The sequence below is a fragment of the Numida meleagris genome, chromosome 1, assembly GCF_002078875.1.
Source record: "Numida meleagris isolate 19003 breed g44 Domestic line chromosome 1, NumMel1.0, whole genome shotgun sequence".
Taxonomy (NCBI): Eukaryota; Metazoa; Chordata; class Aves; order Galliformes; family Numididae; genus Numida; species Numida meleagris.
In genome coordinates, this window is record NC_034409.1 from 72,557,958 (window position 1) to 72,575,471 (window position 17,514).

Genomic DNA, 17,514 nt, shown 5'->3' on the forward strand with positions numbered 1-17,514 from the left:
CTTTTTCTTTTCCTTTTTCTTTTCCTTTTTCTTTTCCTTTTCTTTTCCTTTTCCTTTTCCTTTTCCTTTTCCTTTTCCTTTTCCTTTTCCTTTTCCTTTTCCTTTTCCTTTTCCTTTTCCTTTTTCTCTTTCTTTGCCTTTCAAAGAAGAACCTTGCAAACAGTCAAAGGCAAAATTTTACAACAGGCCTGGTTGGATCTGAAAATAGCAGCCAGGAGCCGTGAATTAATGCATCAGATGGCTAAATGAGTCCTACTGTTTGTCTTTCAGGTGATGTTCTGTATGAACTCCTTCAGCATATCCTGAAGCAAAGAAAATCTCGTATGCTGTTCTCACCTTTCTTCCATCCTGGGAACTCTATCCATGCTCAGTCAGAGGTTCTATTACATCAGAACCATGATGAAGGTAACTGTCTTGTTCTTATGAGAACTGTTATTATAAAAAGGCGACTGGAGTAAGGCTGAACAGAATGTTGTCATTTTCTGGCTCCAAAGTTACTTAAATAAAGGTGCTTTTCTCCATTTGTCTCTGGAGCTGTTAACAGTAAGTTGGCCTAAGGAGCTGACTGCCTGTTCTCCATATATTTTCTATTATTTTGTCTTACTTCCAAAGCCACCTTAAAAGATACAACAGATGTAGAGTTAAAAAAAAAAGAAAGTTTTATTGACCACATTGATTTTCCTCACTACCAATTGGTAGACAAAGGTGCCTCATGGACTTTTAGTATCCTGGAGATGCATCTAGATGCAGCTGTTTACAGAGCAGGAGAAAAGGCAAGATCAGAGAGGAGTATTTAACACAAAGCCACTTCAAATGGCAATGTAGTCACATTGTGCCAAAGTTCCTGGCATTGAGCCCATCTTGTTGCTCAGCTTTTGAACTGGTTAAACAACTCATTTTGGTAAGAGATTTTTTTTTTTTTCAGTTTTCTCTCATTTTTACGATCAGCAGAAGTATTTGCTTAGATTATTAGTTAGCCTCTTAGTAGTGTCATTAGACACCATGCCTGTTACAGGTGGCAAAGAAGGAATAGATGTGTGCTTGTGGCATTGCAGATTTGGGTTTCTTTTTATTCAGTGCAGATCAAAATGTTTCCTTCAGTTGAAAAGATACAAAGCCTAAGATTTTTAAGAGATCCCTTCTATGAAAGCATCAAATAGAATTCTTTTTTTTTTAATAGAAAAAAAAATATAGGAAAAAGTAGTGTTACTCCTTTCTTTTTAAGGTAAAAAACAGAGCAGAACCAGATTAGGATTTCACCCAAGTTTGAGTTTAACTTTTAGATTGTACAGCTTGATCACAATGCAGACAATCTGTTTGGGTTTTTACTCCATAGATAGCTTTGTCCAGAGACCTTCAAGACCATCCACAGAAGCAGTCCACCACAGCACCCCAACCATTGAACTGTTGCATCGTTCTAGATCACCTATCACCAACAACCACCGTCCATCACCAGATTCCGATCAGCGGCCACTGAAGTCCCCTATGGACAACACTGTCCGTCACCTCTCCCCAGCCGACAGGGTGCCAGGGGCAAGGTATCATCAAGAGAACAACCACCAGGAGCCCTATCCTCTCTCAGTGTCCCCAGTAGAGAACAACCACTGCCCACCTCCTCCTGAGGTACTTCAGAAGCCCTCCAGCCCTCGCCAGGAGAACACCAGGGTCATCCAGCTGATGCCCAGCCCTATCATGCATCCTTTGATACTGAACCCCCGGCACTCTGATTTCAAACCGCCGAGGTTGTCTGAGGATGGGCTGCACAGGGAGGTAAAGCCAATCAACCTGTCCCACCGAGAAGAGTTAGCTTATATGAACCACATCATGGTGTCTGTATCCCCTCCTGAGGACCATGCAATGCCAATTGGAAGAATAGCAGGTAAGTGACCTTCTCTAGGCTACGCCAGATTTGAAACTTTTCATTCATAATTTACCATGCCGTGTGTTAGTAGCTTCTCATTTGTTTTTGCCACACAGTGACCTCAGCAATTATTGGCATTCTGCAAGTTTAGCTACATCTATAGTTTAGGCAGTTAAGTATGATTAAACCAGTTTCATGGCAGGTAAGTGAGGATGCAGTGACATGATTGTGACCACAGAATGCGTAATTAGTACTGAAACGTGTAAGTCTTGACATTTGCTGCCTCGCTACCCACTAGCAATCCATTTGTTTCCCAAGGTGCTTATCTCGAAAGCCTTGTCCTGCAAAGAAGTAATTTTCCAAGAATTGCATTCCCTTTAGTGTTGAGTTCTATGCAGACAGCATCTGTCGGTTGTATTTGAGACAATGCAGTCAAACTTGCTATTACAGAGATGGTGGGACTAATGAAATCTCACCTCAGAGTCCTACTTTGTAGGCTTTCCTGTTCTTCTCATGCTAGGATTGTCCCTTATTACAGAAACAAGGTTGCCTTTGTCCCACACAAACCACAGTCATTGTCTCGCTTTTGTTATCGTAAATAACTGACATCACAACAGCTGAATCAGGAAGCTGAGGTTACAGAAAATGTTTTTTGTACTTGAAAGGGAACTGTAAATAGATAGGGAGAGTGGGAAGGGGAATTGAACCACTTCAGAAATGTGCTGAATGCCCCACTAACTATTATGTTTTGAAGGGTGTAAATACACACCATACACACCACACCCAAAAACATTCCATACATTTATATCAGCAGCAAATTAATGTGATACCCAGTTCCTGTGGGCTGTTATGCATGTCCACATGGGTACATTTTAAAACAGCTTTTTCATTTCAGTCCCTTATGTGCCTTAAACTTGTTACAGACAGTGTGGTGCCTCAGCTTTGTTTTTTTGTTTGTTTGTTTTGATACTTATTGCTTTGTATTCAGAATATCTCACCAGCTAGTCACATGTCAAGCACAAAAAGGGCCATGATCCTTTCACATAATAGAGAGATGAGCTATGAAAATTAATCTTTTGGAATTTTTGGCTGGCTGACATTTGTCTCTCTTCTTTTGACTTTTATTACCCATTAATCTCAGCAAGTTAAAAAATATGGTTAATTTTGTGTCAGAGAGGAATCTGTACTGGTTGCATCTCTGGAGTTTTCCTTTCCTTACAGTAGTGTTGGATAATCAGGGGGGGTTGTTATTTTTTTTTTTAGAAGAAAACTTTCTCCAAGAAAGAAGCCTATGGAAAGAATATAAGAAAAAAATGTGGTTTTGTTCTTTTTTCAATATTCAAATTTAAACTGAGGGGTTTTCTTACATAACTGGGAATCTTTGGTTTTTTGTATGCATTGTGCACTGAATCCACTAGCAGTGGATAAGAAGCTAGTGCTGTTCTGATTGAATTCTCATGGCTTCTGACCTGTAGCTGGACCTCATAAGGGTCTCACAGCTTATTTAAAAGCAGGCTTTTTAAAATCTGAATCACTACCAAAAATGTAAACAGGCCATATTTCATACCTGCAATCAACTTTGTCTGTGTTTTTGAATTCAATGGCAGCATACCTAGGTCCAATGGAAAGAAAGCACACACCTTTCTGTCTGCTTCCCTCCTCCATCTCATAGCCTTCAATTTCGAGGTCTTGAGATTATATGTTTTCATTGTATTAGCATTTCTTTTGTATGTCAGTATAAATCTTTTTATACATGAGTGTCCTTATCTTCACCAACACTGCTATAGTTAACATGGAGGCTTTTGACCAACCATGGCTCACTGCTTTGACTTAAGAGAATCCACAAGAATTACAACAATTAGCACTGCAAATATACATCAGTACAAATGTATTGGTGAAAATAGCTTTTTAGAAATTATTGGCATTATTGGCATTATTTCCATTTTGTGGACAAGGAATTCTGATGGGTAGAGTAATGCAAATATTCACAAATAATTCAGCCACAGAGCTAAGTATTTATCAGGTTACAATGGTGAGAAGAGAGCCTTGACTTTCTATCTACTTAACCATTTGCATGCAGGTGATTTTCATGGGAAGCAGCGATGAGGAGTAGCTACTAGGGAAGCCCCATGTGCTTCTGACTAAAACACTGGACTGAGCTCAAAAATGTGTTCTATTCCCAAAACAGATATCTTACATTGTAAAAGAAATTCTTCCCTGACTCAAGATTCCTCATAGCCTGTTTACTTGTAGATAGAGTCTATTTAGCTATTCTCTTAACACAGTATGCGTGAGTCTTCAATGTAACTTTGTCAGAGCTAGAGGTCACTAGATTGGGATGATCCAAAGGCAGACTTACATCCCTGTAAATATACCTGACAAGATTTAAACTATCTAACTCAAGCATCAGTAGTCATCTATAGCTATGACATCATTTAAAAATACTAAAAGCCCCTAGGAAAGGATGTTTAACAAAGGAGTGCGATACACTATTTTCCCACTGGAACTTCAAATTCAAAGCAACAACAATGTTTGTTGGTAGACAGCCTCTGACTTGAACTCTTGCAAGCAGACACTCCATCTGGCTTACTAAAAAAAAGCAGTCCTTCTTGGTTCAACCGGATTGTCTCAAAGGATTCCACCTTGCAGAAAAAGAAAAACACATCTCTCTTTTTTTAAAGTCAGTTGCAGTTTTGATCAAGAAAGGTGCTTGAAATTAGCTCTTCTGCAAAATAGAAATTCCACTTTCCATGCACCTCTGACTAGGAGGGTTTTGTTATCAAACACTTTAGGACTTTGATATCTCATAAAGGCTCTTCCCCAAGCTACAAGGACAGATGAGGGTTCCTGTGTTGGCAGGTTTTCTGGATGCATCAGGGCTAAGACATGCACAGCACCGGTGGTGGAACCACTGCCACCAGAAACTGTCCTTGCAGCAATGCTGAAGTTCTGCCACGATTGCTTCACCTGGGAGCTCTGCTGTCGACTTCTACCAGAGCTGGCTCTCAACATACAGCTATGTTTAGGTATCAAAACTCCTTTTTAAGACAGCCAGATACACTTCAGCTTGCTAGAAGGAAGGAAAATGGGTACTTGACTTAGCAGATCTAACCAGAAACTTGTTAGTTGCCTAAAGGGAGATACAGGAATTCGTGCAAGGTTAGGAGATTACCCAGTTACAGTAGGTTTGATTTCATCCTTATTTGTCACATAGAGGTTGACTTAGAAGCATGAGAATATAATGACATGTTGCAAAATACCTTGCTTTTAATTCAGGCACTTAAAACTCACTAAGACAATTCTAAGCATTTTTTTTTTTTTTTTGTGAGAGGAAATACTTTGCTGAGCAGGTTTCTGAGATTCTGAAATTTTAGTTCTCAGTGTTTTTCTTTACTAGCTTTCTGGGACAGAAAAGCTTGTCCATGAATCCAGGCAACCTGCAGCAGTGAAACTTGGGTAATACGCACTGTGCTACCCCTTTGCTTTGGCACTGCCATTTGTCCAGTACAGAATCTAACCAAATGACCATGCAGATAGGAAGGATGAAGTGCCAGAAAATGATTGTGGGTGCAACTCGACTCCTCCCAGGTGTTCCAGGTCCTGTTGGAGCTGGAAACCGAGGAACCCCATGAAGCTGTGGGTCACTCTGTGCATGCCTTAGGCAGACCTATCCACCTTGTACAAGTAGTTTGGAAGGACAAGCATAGCTGTAGATCCCCACCCTGAATATTGCTTTTGATTCTGCTCTACACTTAGAAGGGAGAAGAATTCAAAGGCAGGTAAGTCTCTTGTGCCTGCCGTTGTCTATTAGTATGCTATTCTTATCAGCTGAGTTACCTTAGCAACGAGGCTGTATTTGGCTTTATGAGCTGCCAGATTTGTTTCTTCCCCATCAAGAGTATAAGGAAAAGCCAGGTAATGTTTAAACAGTTTGGAGGCACATTACCACATTACTGTATTGGTTTGGCCCATAAAACTATTGACTGCTGTAGGAAGAAAGACAAGCAAGACTCTTGCCCTGCTGAAATCATGACAGAGATCCACCTCCAACTCAGCTTCTGACTTGAGATCTCTGCCCCGTCCCCCAGGGTGCCAAAAGTCCAGAGAGTGCAGGAGCATAGCCTTAAGCCCAACAGATTTTATGTACCTGACTTCTCTGTAGAAATAGTCAAAGCTGAAAATGCAGTCCTCTGTTGAGAACACAGCAGTCATGAATGACTCACGTTGTACTAAAGTCTACAGTGCTTAAGATGGGCATAGGCCATGTGCTGGCTCTGAGCACAGGGAGATATTTCACCTCAAAGCCCTGTAAATACAGTAGATTTGCAGAGCTGTCTGGAGAGAGGTTGGAGGGGAAACAGGATTCTCCTCTCCCTTTATTTGAAAAGTTTAATCACTTCTCAAAAATTTGTGTAGAAGAGGAAAAGACTGGAGGGGTTAACTGAGTGAATCTTTCACAAACAGAGTGCTAAAAAAATCTGTGAATCAACTCTTATTTATTTATTTTTTACTTCAGAGTTGAGCTGGAAAGCTTCTTTTGAAGGAGAATAAGAAAAACAAACTCAGCTGATTGAGTGACTTTGTAAGTCACTGCACTTCAAAATACTGCAACATGGTCATTCTTCCTCAACTTACCCACTAGGATTTGGTGTCCCAGCATCCACATTTACTCCACGTTTGTCAATGTGACATTCACAATCATGACAAGTTGTAGGATAATGTCTTTTTTTTTTAACTAGTAATTCAGCAAAATCTCTTGTATAAATGCAGTTATACCACATCAGTTTATTTTCCTTCCTGTACAAAAATGCTTCTACAGGCATGGTTACTATAGGCCTGTGGTGGGTAGTAGGGAAGGAGAGTGGGAAAGGAGATAAAAATAGTTATACCTATATAATAATGGGGGTAAAATCCTACAACTAAGCACACCTTATGAGTTCAAAGTTTTGCAGGAACTAATGCTATTAGCCCTCACAGAAGGGATGTAGCTTCCTGTTTCCTTTGCAGTATGATAGTGTCTATGGGCTCTATTGTGCTGAAGTCCCTCCCCCAGATGTTTACTGTCCAAACAGAGAAGGTAAATATAAAAAAAAGTAAGGCCACAAAAAGGTGAACGGTGTTTGCAAGAGTTCCAGCACTGACCAGAAACAGTGTGAAAGAGAAAGCTATCCTGTACAGCAAAATAAAATCTATCAGTAGACAGTATCTGACCAGTCCCCCACTCTGTTAAGTGTACATTCAGATACTAGTGACCAGTAACACCTGTTATGCTACAGTGCCTCACATTTGCAGATTGCAGTTTGTTTAAAAATATATTAACCAATTTAAAAACTGAAACAACTCAGACCCTGCACTACTGTTAAGTCTGATTGATACTCCTGGTTTTATTCTTCACTACACTTCTCATCATAACAGCAATCTGAGCTATCCATAAACCAGATAGAGGCCAGGTACATAACTTAATGAACTCCCTGCTCCTGCTTTTGCCTGTTGCAGCTTTTAAAGCCAGCCATAATGATGCTGTGATAATAGCTGCTTGTGCATCAGTGTTGCAGTTGCATTCTCCAACTAAAAGCAGAACCTGCCCAACTCTGTGCCTACCTGCTACTGAGGCAGAGACTTGGATTCTTGTATTCAGTTCAGTCTTTCTGATCTTTCCTGAAGGTGTGGACTGCCTTCATGTGTAAGTCAGTGAGGACAACAAGTGTTTGTAGTAAAGGCACAAACCTAATTCCCTCTCAAAGTCATTCGGTCATTGGTAAGTGACTTTATTCCAGAGTGACAATACTGCTTTGTGCTTAGAAAACTTCTAGAAGTCACTTATTGTGGACAGACATGTCCACAGAGACCTACTGTAGCACTTGGTACTGGAAAGAACCTACATTTTTTGGGTTTTCTGAGTGCTCCAGCCCTCCAGCCAGTGATTAAGCATCACTGTTTGTTACTGTTCCCGACTGCCAGATCTGCGTCATGAGTTTCACTGTGATGAACTCTTATCTAAACTGAAAGTGTTTGCAGAGGATGTCCTCATTTGCAGAGGATGAGGGCTGACAAACCAAGCTGTAGATACTTGGCTTTTGTCATGTGCTTCCTTAGAGGTATTCTACTTTCTTTAAGAAAGCACATATCATTGCTAATGCTGTAGGAGCCTAGTGTATATGTGCCTGAGAAAGCAAAGGCTATCTTCAGCCATCACAAGACATGATCCCAGCAGGGTTTTGACAACAGCATACTGACTGGTGGGCTTTTGTGAAGCACTGCCTTTACTTGGGGGCAGCTGAGGCAAGACCCACTTCCAGTCTTAGCAGCTGAGCAGTTACAAGTTACAGCCTGGCAAACTACAGCAAGCCAAAACAGTGGTTCATTTCAGCATGCAGAGTTGTAAGCACTGGGAGTTGAGTGCTTGATTTCCAGCTGATCCTCCTTTGCATAGGGCAGCAAGCGTGAAACTTGAAAGAATCAGGGATTTTTGGTGTAGGTATGCCCTGTCACTCCCATTTGGATATGACAGTTATAATGCCACTGGCCTTGTTTAATTACTTGTCCTTGCAGTCATGTACAGTGTTATATTTGCAGTACACACCACATCAATTTCAAACCTCTTGGGAAGAGCCAGACTACTACAGAGAGACTGAGGTATGAATGAGAATCAAGCTCACAGAGTTCATTTTCATTGGAGAAGTTTTCATTATAACCTTGAGAGCCATCTTAACATGGCATTAACAATTAATTTAAATATGAAAGTGTGCCTTCCCTGCCAATTTAACCAGTGTCACTCAAGCAATAGCTGAATGGCAACAGCTTGGATAGGTAGTTTCAGATTTTCTGTAAAGCGTCTTACTTTACAGATGCCTCCATTCTGCAAAGTTACAGGAGCAGAAAGTGCTCTGGTAGGAGCACTTCTGCCAGGGCTTGTTCTGGTCTTTACAGAAGGCATGACTGACCAAGCTACAAGAAAACTCAGTCATCTAGCCTTCATCCTTCTCATTACTGTTCTGCAGCATCTATACATCATGGCTAGATGGATGTGGTAAGTGGGTTTAGAGTACACTCAACTGCCACTGAGGTCAGCAGGATGTTAAACAGCTCAAGTACCTAGCATTTTTTATGAAAGTATGAGCTTTATTTTCCCTGTATATTGCACACTTTCTTCAGGCTGGAGTTGTGTCAGTAGATTTTCTTCTACAAAGTAAACCTGCATTACTTTGAACACTTAGTTAAACTGGGACAATACACCTTAGTGTTGACACTACATTGTACTCTCTTTGGAGACAGGCTTACTTAAGTCTTATTTTAATACTAATCTGTTAGAAATGGCATACAAATGTTTGCACTATTGCTTGTGACAGAAGATACTGGAGCCTCTCACATTGTGAGGTCAAAAATTACTACCCTGTTTGAGAACCATAGTAGAGTCACTTTCGCTTTTGCCTGCTTCCATTGAGCAGGATTCAGAAGACAAATGTTCATCCCTAATCTTTAATTCTTCTTGTTACAGTGTTTAGTCACTTCTCTGGTGTCAAACAAGATGTGAGGTGTTTGTAGGATACCAGTGAGGAGAAGAACAGGCAGAGGCTGAATTTCTTCCCCTTTTCCTTGTCGTTGCCCTTCATAAGCAATTAAGGCGAGGAGAAGCCACAGGAGGATCAGAAGCAGATTTTTTTATCAGAATAAATAGAGGAGTGATCCCTACCATTGTGGTGGAGCAGGTAAAAAGAACACTTGAAATTTGATACTGAAAATACTTGTCTGGTGGATATGGAACAGAAGAATATGACAGGGAAAAAAACACATTTCTTTATACAGTAGTCTTTATCTTCCAGGATCCTCATCTATAAAGCTGTCATTTTTCAGTCTCTGGCCCATTCATTACATATCCTTTGGTATCTGAGTGCTCCTTTCTACAACCACATGAGAAATATGAGCTTTTTGGAGTCTCCTCCTTCTCATACATTTTTATTGCCAAAGACAGAGTTTGGCCTTATCTTGCCCTGTTACTTCTACAACTGTTAAAAACATGACAGTCTCAGGTTTCTGCTTTCCTTCTGCCTGATCAGCATTTGGGTACAAGACAGAAGCAACATACAACCATTGCATTGTGTGATCTGGCAACCTATTTCTCCAGCCCCACCTTGAATTTACAAAGCTGAACAAACAGTTGTCTGTCAGGAGGTTTCTCCACATAGAAACATCGGCTTAACTACACCACCTTACCACATTGCTTCTAGCAGCAGCCAATATTAGTGGAAAGAAAGCCCTTTCTCTCTTTGTAACCTGGACCCAGATTACCATGTAGTATTAATGCTTAGCACCCCACACTCCTCAGAGCCATTTAACCCCTTATTTATGAGATTCGTTTACTTTTTTTGTAGTTTTGACTTCTAAAATAAGTTTGTGATGTACTTAGATATTGAGACTGTATTGTTTATAACTGTTTCAACACAGCAGTAGCCCTACTGTAGCATTTCTTTCTTTCTGCTTGTACTGTCTTTTGCCACCAAAAAAAAAAAAAACTTTCAGAAAATATGCAGGAGGTGATTTGATACAATCCAGTCATATGCCTTCCCTGTCCTTACCACAAGCTTTAATTTTCATCCCTCTCTGTCTGTGTGGTAAAGGAAAGCTGATAAAGTCATTCTCACCATACTCCCGAAATGAATTATAGTACCAGCCAACCTGGTGAGCATCATGTACCAGATTGATAGTCTGAAGGTCCATTTGGCTTGTCCAGAAAGCTCTGTCTGTTGCAGAGTTGAGGATGTGGTTAAAATGCAGTTGGGAGCTCAACTCTATGGCAAGCTTAAAACAAGTCAGGACTCAGGAGTTCTCTCCTAACCTTTAATTTTTTTGTACAAGTGAACAGCCATTAACCTTAATGATTTCTTGCTTCTGGCTACAGTTGAAACAAATCCAGATGCTCTAAAGTAGTGCCCTCTTCTCAGAGACTTTCTGGTCTTCTCAAACAAGGGAAATGGTCACAGACTGTAGACTGAAGATCTGCAGGCACCTTCTGGGGGGCCTCTCCCCCTTTGCTCTCCATCTTGTCAACTCTGCCAGTGTAGTCTTGCCACTTTCTTTTGTGCTGGCAGTAGCAGTCACCAGATCCTGCAAGTAGATTCAGCTCTGAAATAGCAGAAAGCAGGCCAGTGTTTTTTGCGGGGTTTGTTTTCTCCTGTTTGAATGAATTAAATGCCAGGGAAGGTTATGGAATGGATAATCTCAGGATACATCGTGGATCAGTTAAAGGTCAACCAGGGGATCAGGCCCAGTCAGCATGGGTTTATGAATGGTAGATCCTGTTTGACAGACCTGATTTCGTTCTATGACAAGGTGACCCACTTAGTGGATGAAGGTAAGGCTGTCGATGTGGTCTACCTGGACTTCAGTAAGGCCTTTGACACTGTCACCCACAGCATCCTTGTGGAGAAACTGGCTGCCCACGGTTTGGATGGGCATATGCTCTGCTGGGTGAAACACTGGCTGGATGGCCGGGCCCAAAGAGTTGTGGTCAATGGAGTTAAATCGTTGGCGGCCAGTCACGAGCGGTGTCCCCCAGGTCTCGGTGCTGAGGCTTCTTCTATTCAACATCTTTATTCATGATCTTAATGAGGGGATTGAGTGCACCCTCAGTAAGTTTGCAGACAACACCAAGTTGGGAGGGAGTGTTGATCTGCCAGAGGGTAGAAAGGCACTACAGAGGGACCTGGATAGACTGCATCGATGGGCCAAGGTAAACCATACGAGTTTCAATAGGGCCAAGTGTCGGGTCCTGCACTTTGGTCACAGCAACCCCAGGCAACCCTACAGGGTTGGGGAGGAGTGGCTGGAAAGCTGCCTGACAGAAAGGGACCTTGGTGTGCTGATGGACAGTTGGCTGAATTTAGCCAGCAGTGTACCCAGGTGGCCAAGAAGGCCAATGGCATCCTGGCTTGTATCAGGAATGGTGTGGTGAGCAGGACTAGGGAAGTAATCCTGCCCCTGTACTCGGCATTGGTGAGGCCTCACCTTGAGTACTGTGTTCAGTTTTGGGCACCTCAGTACAGAAAGGACATTGAGGTGCTGGAGCAGGTCCAAAGAAGGGCAACAAGGCTTGTGAAGGGCTTGGAGAATATGCCCTACGAGAAGAGACTAAAGGAACTGGGGCTGTTTAGTCTGGGGAAGAGGAGGCTGAGGGGAGACCTTACTGCTCTCTTCAAATACCTGAAAGGTGATTGCAGTGAGAGCAGGGCTGGTCTCTTCTCCCTGGTGACAGGTGACAGGACAAGGGGAAATGGCCTCAAGCTGCGCCAGGGAGGTTTAGGTTGGATATCAGGAAAAACTTTACAGAAAGGGTTGTTAAGCACTGGAACAGGCTCCCCAGGGAGGTGGTTGAGTCATCATCCCTGAATGTTTTTAAAAACCATTTGGATGTGGTGCTCAGGGACATGATTTAGCAGTGGGTTGTTAGAGTTAGAGTAGTATGGTTAGGTTGCGGTTGGACTTGATGATCTTTAAGGTCCTTTCCAACCTGAGCAATTCTATGATTCTATGATTTGATAAATCAGTGCACAGTGAAATCTGAGGTAGGCAGCAGGAGGAAGGAAGAAAAAAATAGAAGGGAGATAGAGACCTTTTCCTGCCAGCAGCTATGGCCAGCTGAAATTTACCAGTTCACAGTTTTGATACCATAAGTATAACCATGTTAGCTATCTTAGCCACACTTCAGGTGTGCTTATAGAAACCAGAATAACAGAATTCTGGATATGTTCTGTCCATTAGACTCAGTTGTGAACAGCTGTTCACATGATGTTTGCTTCTCTCTGAACAAATGCAGTTGAAGTACGTATCACCTTGTAAAACATGTGGCTTGAGCTTGGGAAAACTTTTCAGCTAGTGGAAATTGCAGAACCATTTAAGTCAAATGATAATCATGCTGGAGAAATTTTAGACTAACCTGCTCAACAATTAGTAGAACATCAGCTGATGTCAGAGAGAGTATGGCAAACTTACAATCTCTTTCTCTTAAAGCCATGTTTGTTTCCAAGTCAGTCAATAGCTATATTTAATGTATTTTATGTAATGATCTCCAGGGCAAGCTGTGGATGGGTCTTGTAGAACATTTCTGTGGTTAAAGACGATTTTGGTAGCTGATACGTGAAGAGAGGTAGCTCTACTTCTTTGTCATGGGCTTCACAAACAACAAAGGTCTTAGATGCAGTGTATATTTTAGGTAATATTGCATTGCAGAAGAATGCGATATTCTGAACAAAAAAGATCTTTAGTATATGCATGCCTATATTGTTAGCAGTATTGTTTAGTCTAAGAGGTGCAGATTTAAGAATTATCTCACCACTGCAACATCAAGACTGCTAGTTGTGTGTCTGCCTTGGAAAACTGATACCAGAGAAGTCATTTCCTAATGACTGGACAAGTATCAAAATACTACAAACCTAAAATCAGTAATGTTGAATGTATAGATCATTATGATATTGTATTTTAAGTCTAAGGAATATATGTATTGACATCATGTAGCCATTAGGGATTATTTACATGTCAGAGTTCCTTTAGGTATGTATTCAGAAGACTGTGCCCGTAGACTTAAAGAATATTTGAAATGAAGAATTAGTAATCCACGACTTCAGTCACACAGTGACTATTTGACTGTAATAAGGGATTCTTAACAATACTATGTCTACCCTTTTTTGTAACATTGCTGAAAGGAGTGCTGTAAATGTGGGCAGTAAACAGCTTCTCATCCAGAAGAGCTGAGAAACTGAAAAAGAGAAACTGAGTTTTACTATGCCAAGGAGGAGTGGCTGAGGCTTGGGTGCTTCTGCCTCACAAAAGAGGGTCTTAAAACTAGAGTGAGGAGGCAGGCTTGCTGCTGTCAGAGAGATTTCGTCCCACTCCTCAAACCCCAAACACTCCTTTTCTCCTCTCACTCACCCTCTCCAGGGCTCTACCACTGCTTATTTTTCTTGTGTCTTGTGTCAACCCTGGTAGCCAAGCAGTGGCCAGGGGGCTGGATGGGCAGGCAGCCCTCAGGCTTTCCTGCAGCTCAGCTGAGCTTAGGGCTTTACAGTACATGGCTGTTACTAGCCGAAGTGCCTCTTGCACAAGTAGGGCAGTCTTTATGGGAGGTGTTTTGAAGGCCAACTAACTATAACTTATCGTTTCCTTATGCTTAAGTATAAAAATCCCCCTAGAAGCATTAACCACAGAAAGAAAGTTCTAGCCATTCCTCTCCATTTGAAGATATAGCTTGCCCTAATTCCTAGCCAGTAACATATCTCAGTCTTACCGAAGAGTACAGCTGAGAAAATGGGATGTAGAAACATCTGCTTTCAGAAGCCATGCTGTATGGCTGCAGCAGTTTACCACCTTCCCACTTTGACTGAGTTGTTTGTTACTGCATTACCTTAAAGCCTCTCAGTCCCAGCTCCCTCTTCAACAAAATCCCTTTAGTTTCAGATTGTACAAATTTCAACCATCTGAGTTCACTTAAACAAAAAGTAAGTGTGTGTTAGGAGGGAAATGATGTTTCCTTGTGCTACACAGACATACTTTCTAAGTAAGCTAAAATAAGCAAAAAGACAGGGAAATTGCAGCATGCCCAAACAATTTAGATACCACCCCTGGCTCAGTTCCCTTATTGAATCTCACACACTTTTAAACTTGCTGGGCCTCTGCAACATCCTTGTGCTTTCTTGCTGTAGCTCACTAGCTAACACACACCCTGTGGAGAGTCGTGCCATGTAATTGCTCGTTTGGAGGCCTTCTGATAGCCAAAGAAGTGATTTAGGCTTCCTGGAGACATTCACAGCATCCAGACTTTCTTCAAACAAGTGATTTAAACTTAGGAAACAGTATCCACAAACAAGTCCTTTTCTCAGTTTCTCCATCCTTCCTGAAAATACATTTAAGAGTTTTGACTTTCTTGGGGAATGCAGTGTTCTGTATTGTCTTTACTGGCCTTCTGAGGAGGTGTCTCTTATCCCAGCAGAGAAGCTCCTTTTAATTGTTAGCATTGCCTTTCCTTGCATTTTCATGAATTTCAGAGGCTGCAGTCTACTCCACTTGGGCTCTAGTTTTCTCTAGATTCATTACACTGGCTAAGAGATACCAAATAGTCTTTGACCCATGGTTTCTGTTGTCCTACTTAAGATAGTCTCTGCTGGTCCAATTGTGGGTGGTCTCCTCAGCAGCCACCCGCAGGGGTAAGCCACCACAGGCAGGCTGTGGAGGGTGGTGGAAGGGGGTGGTGGGCTGCAGTGGGGATGAAAATGGGCAAGGAGGAGGAGGATGTGGAGCTGGAGGAACTGCTTGGCCCCTCACCACTCCGCCTGCAGCCTGGCACACAGCACATGGCTGTGGTGCACTCAGCAGTGAAGGTGGAGCCCAAAGAAGCTGCTCCTCACCATGGGTGGGTGGGAGCAGGACACAGGGTGAACAGCGGCACATGCAGCCCCTGGCGCCTGGGCGGGCAGGAGTCATTTGCCTTAGGGCTGCCTGGGAGTGGGCTGAAGGGGAGTGCGCTCCTGTCAGTAGTGGAGAGAGGGCAGGAAAGGTTAGGCCCTGGGCAGGCCACAGGCAGTAAGTGTAAAGTGCTTTTATATAGTTACACAGGTTGCCCAGAGAGGTGGTGGATGCCCCATCCTCGGAAATATTCAAGGTCAGGCTGATCAAGGCTCTGGGCAACCTGGTCTAGCTGTAGCTGTCCCTGTTCATTTCAGGGAAGTTGGGCTAGGTGACCTCTAAAGGTCCCTTCCAACTCAAATGATTGTGATTCTGTGATTTAGTTGCTGCTTCTCTGTCAGTCAGGGAGACCCTTCCTGACACTCCTATTTTATTTAACTTGCAGTCTGTGGAGAACAGTACTCAGGCTGTAAATCATTCATGATTAAAGACCCCAAAAAAACCACTGAATGTCTGTGTTCACATTAATGAAGGTCCACCATTTGAAACCTGTATTAAGGCAAACTGATGCAAATACTCCACAAAGTGCTACCAAGCTACTAGTTTTAAATGCTTTTTATTTCCTATTTGCAGTGGATGGAGACAGACACAATAGCTGTTGTTGAATAGATACATGCCAGCTCATTAAATTATTGCAACTTAGTTATATAATTTTTTTTTTATAACAAGTGTAGCTTTTAGATTGTAATTCACTGTAGAAGCCAAGAAGAATTTTCAAGAATTTTCAATTTTCCTGTTGAAGCAAACAGAGATTTAGAGACTTAAGGTACTTTGGTGGTGGGTTTTTTTTTGCAAATTTCTTCAGCCTGCTAAATACCTCTGCAAGTCTGAGCAGCTCAGTTGGTGTAGAATATGGGATGAGCCCCTTGATCACTTGGGACTTTCCTGTGAAGATCTCAAGATGCAAATCTGAGCTCTTTTCATTTGAGGAACGTTTATATTCAAGCTTAGACTGAATCCACTGGAAAAATTAAGTGAACAACAAAAACAAATTTGTACTTGAATATGATCTCTTATGAAAGTCTGAAGCTCTGTTGTTAGTCCAATAATTTGCCACCCAGACATCTTGGGCTCACCTTTTTTTGCTTTCTTGTTTTTGTGAAAGGAGAGCAGAGGGTGCTTATGTGAAGTAGTGGTAGCCAATGAAAAACAACCAAAGCTATTATGTTAGAACTTACTTTTAAGCCTCACTTAGGTGAATGTGCAGCCATGAAATAGTGTGATGCTCACAGTTTACACAGTTCTAGTCAGCTTTCAAGAAGATATGAGGTTCCTAAAACTCGTTTCCAGGGCTACTGTACAGGGGACTTGAAGAGTCTGTCATTCCCTTCAGCAGGAGTTGTGTTTGTACACTTGGAAATGTTCTGGAGCATAGTTACAGCAATATACTATTGATTATGGATAACGTTGCAGATTGCAAATAATGAGATGAAAATAAAGTTTGGGGCAAATGATATCTCTGCAGAACTGTAGGTATTATTTGTAAGTTAATATAATCAGACAATTTCTGCCACAGGTTACACGTTCAAGAATGTAAGTCTGACATTCACATGTTTGTGTGGGAGTGCCATCCCTCTAGCAGCACCAAGGAAGTACTCTCCTAGGACTGGCAGTAGTGACACCATCAAAACCAAATGACTGACATTGGGCACTGGCACCATATAGCGCTCTCATGCGGAGGCCATATGTCAGTCAAACACCTGAGCAACCTCCTAGCATAGTCTGAAAGCACTGCTTCAGCCACAGAACTACGTATCTTTCCTCTCCCCACAAGTTTCCAATAAATTCATGGCTTGACCAAAAGGTTCTCTTTTTTTCCGTAATATCAGCTAAGTGAATGTTTTCCAATTTGAAGCAGCTTCCAGCTGCTGGGGCATGACTGAGCACACTACAGGATTTTAGCTCTGTTTGGACCTTGTAAGCCTCAGCAGAAGCCACAATTATTCCTGTACATTCCTGTTCAACTGACTGAAATAAGCCCTGAAACATGGCTATGGGGAGGATTTTCATAGCTCCCAGTTTACTGGGGATCCACGTGAGTCCCCTCCTCTGGCCTACTTCAGCCCCTCTGAGCTCTAGAAACTGCTCTTGGCCAAAGCACCATTCCTGCCACCCTCAAATCCAACTCTAGTAACAGTTGTTAGCTACCCAACTGCAGAGGTGGAAAGTGCTTTTTTGGTTACATCTGTCTGGTGTCC

At 42.1% G+C, this 17,514-nt stretch overlaps 1 protein-coding gene across 4 annotated transcripts in view; it reads left to right on the forward strand.

The window, feature by feature from the left end:
* The window catches only part of ETV6 (ETS variant 6), a 132,580-nt gene that overhangs the window by 104,839 nt on the left and 10,227 nt on the right, over positions 1-17,514 (forward strand). For all 4 annotated transcript variants that reach the window (XM_021393445.1, XM_021393473.1, XM_021393463.1 and 1 more), the window contains 2 exons: positions 271-405; positions 1,337-1,879. In XM_021393445.1, the coding sequence (XP_021249120.1) occupies positions 271-405; positions 1,337-1,879 (678 nt within the window). The remainder of the gene's footprint in view (positions 1-270; positions 406-1,336; positions 1,880-17,514) is intronic.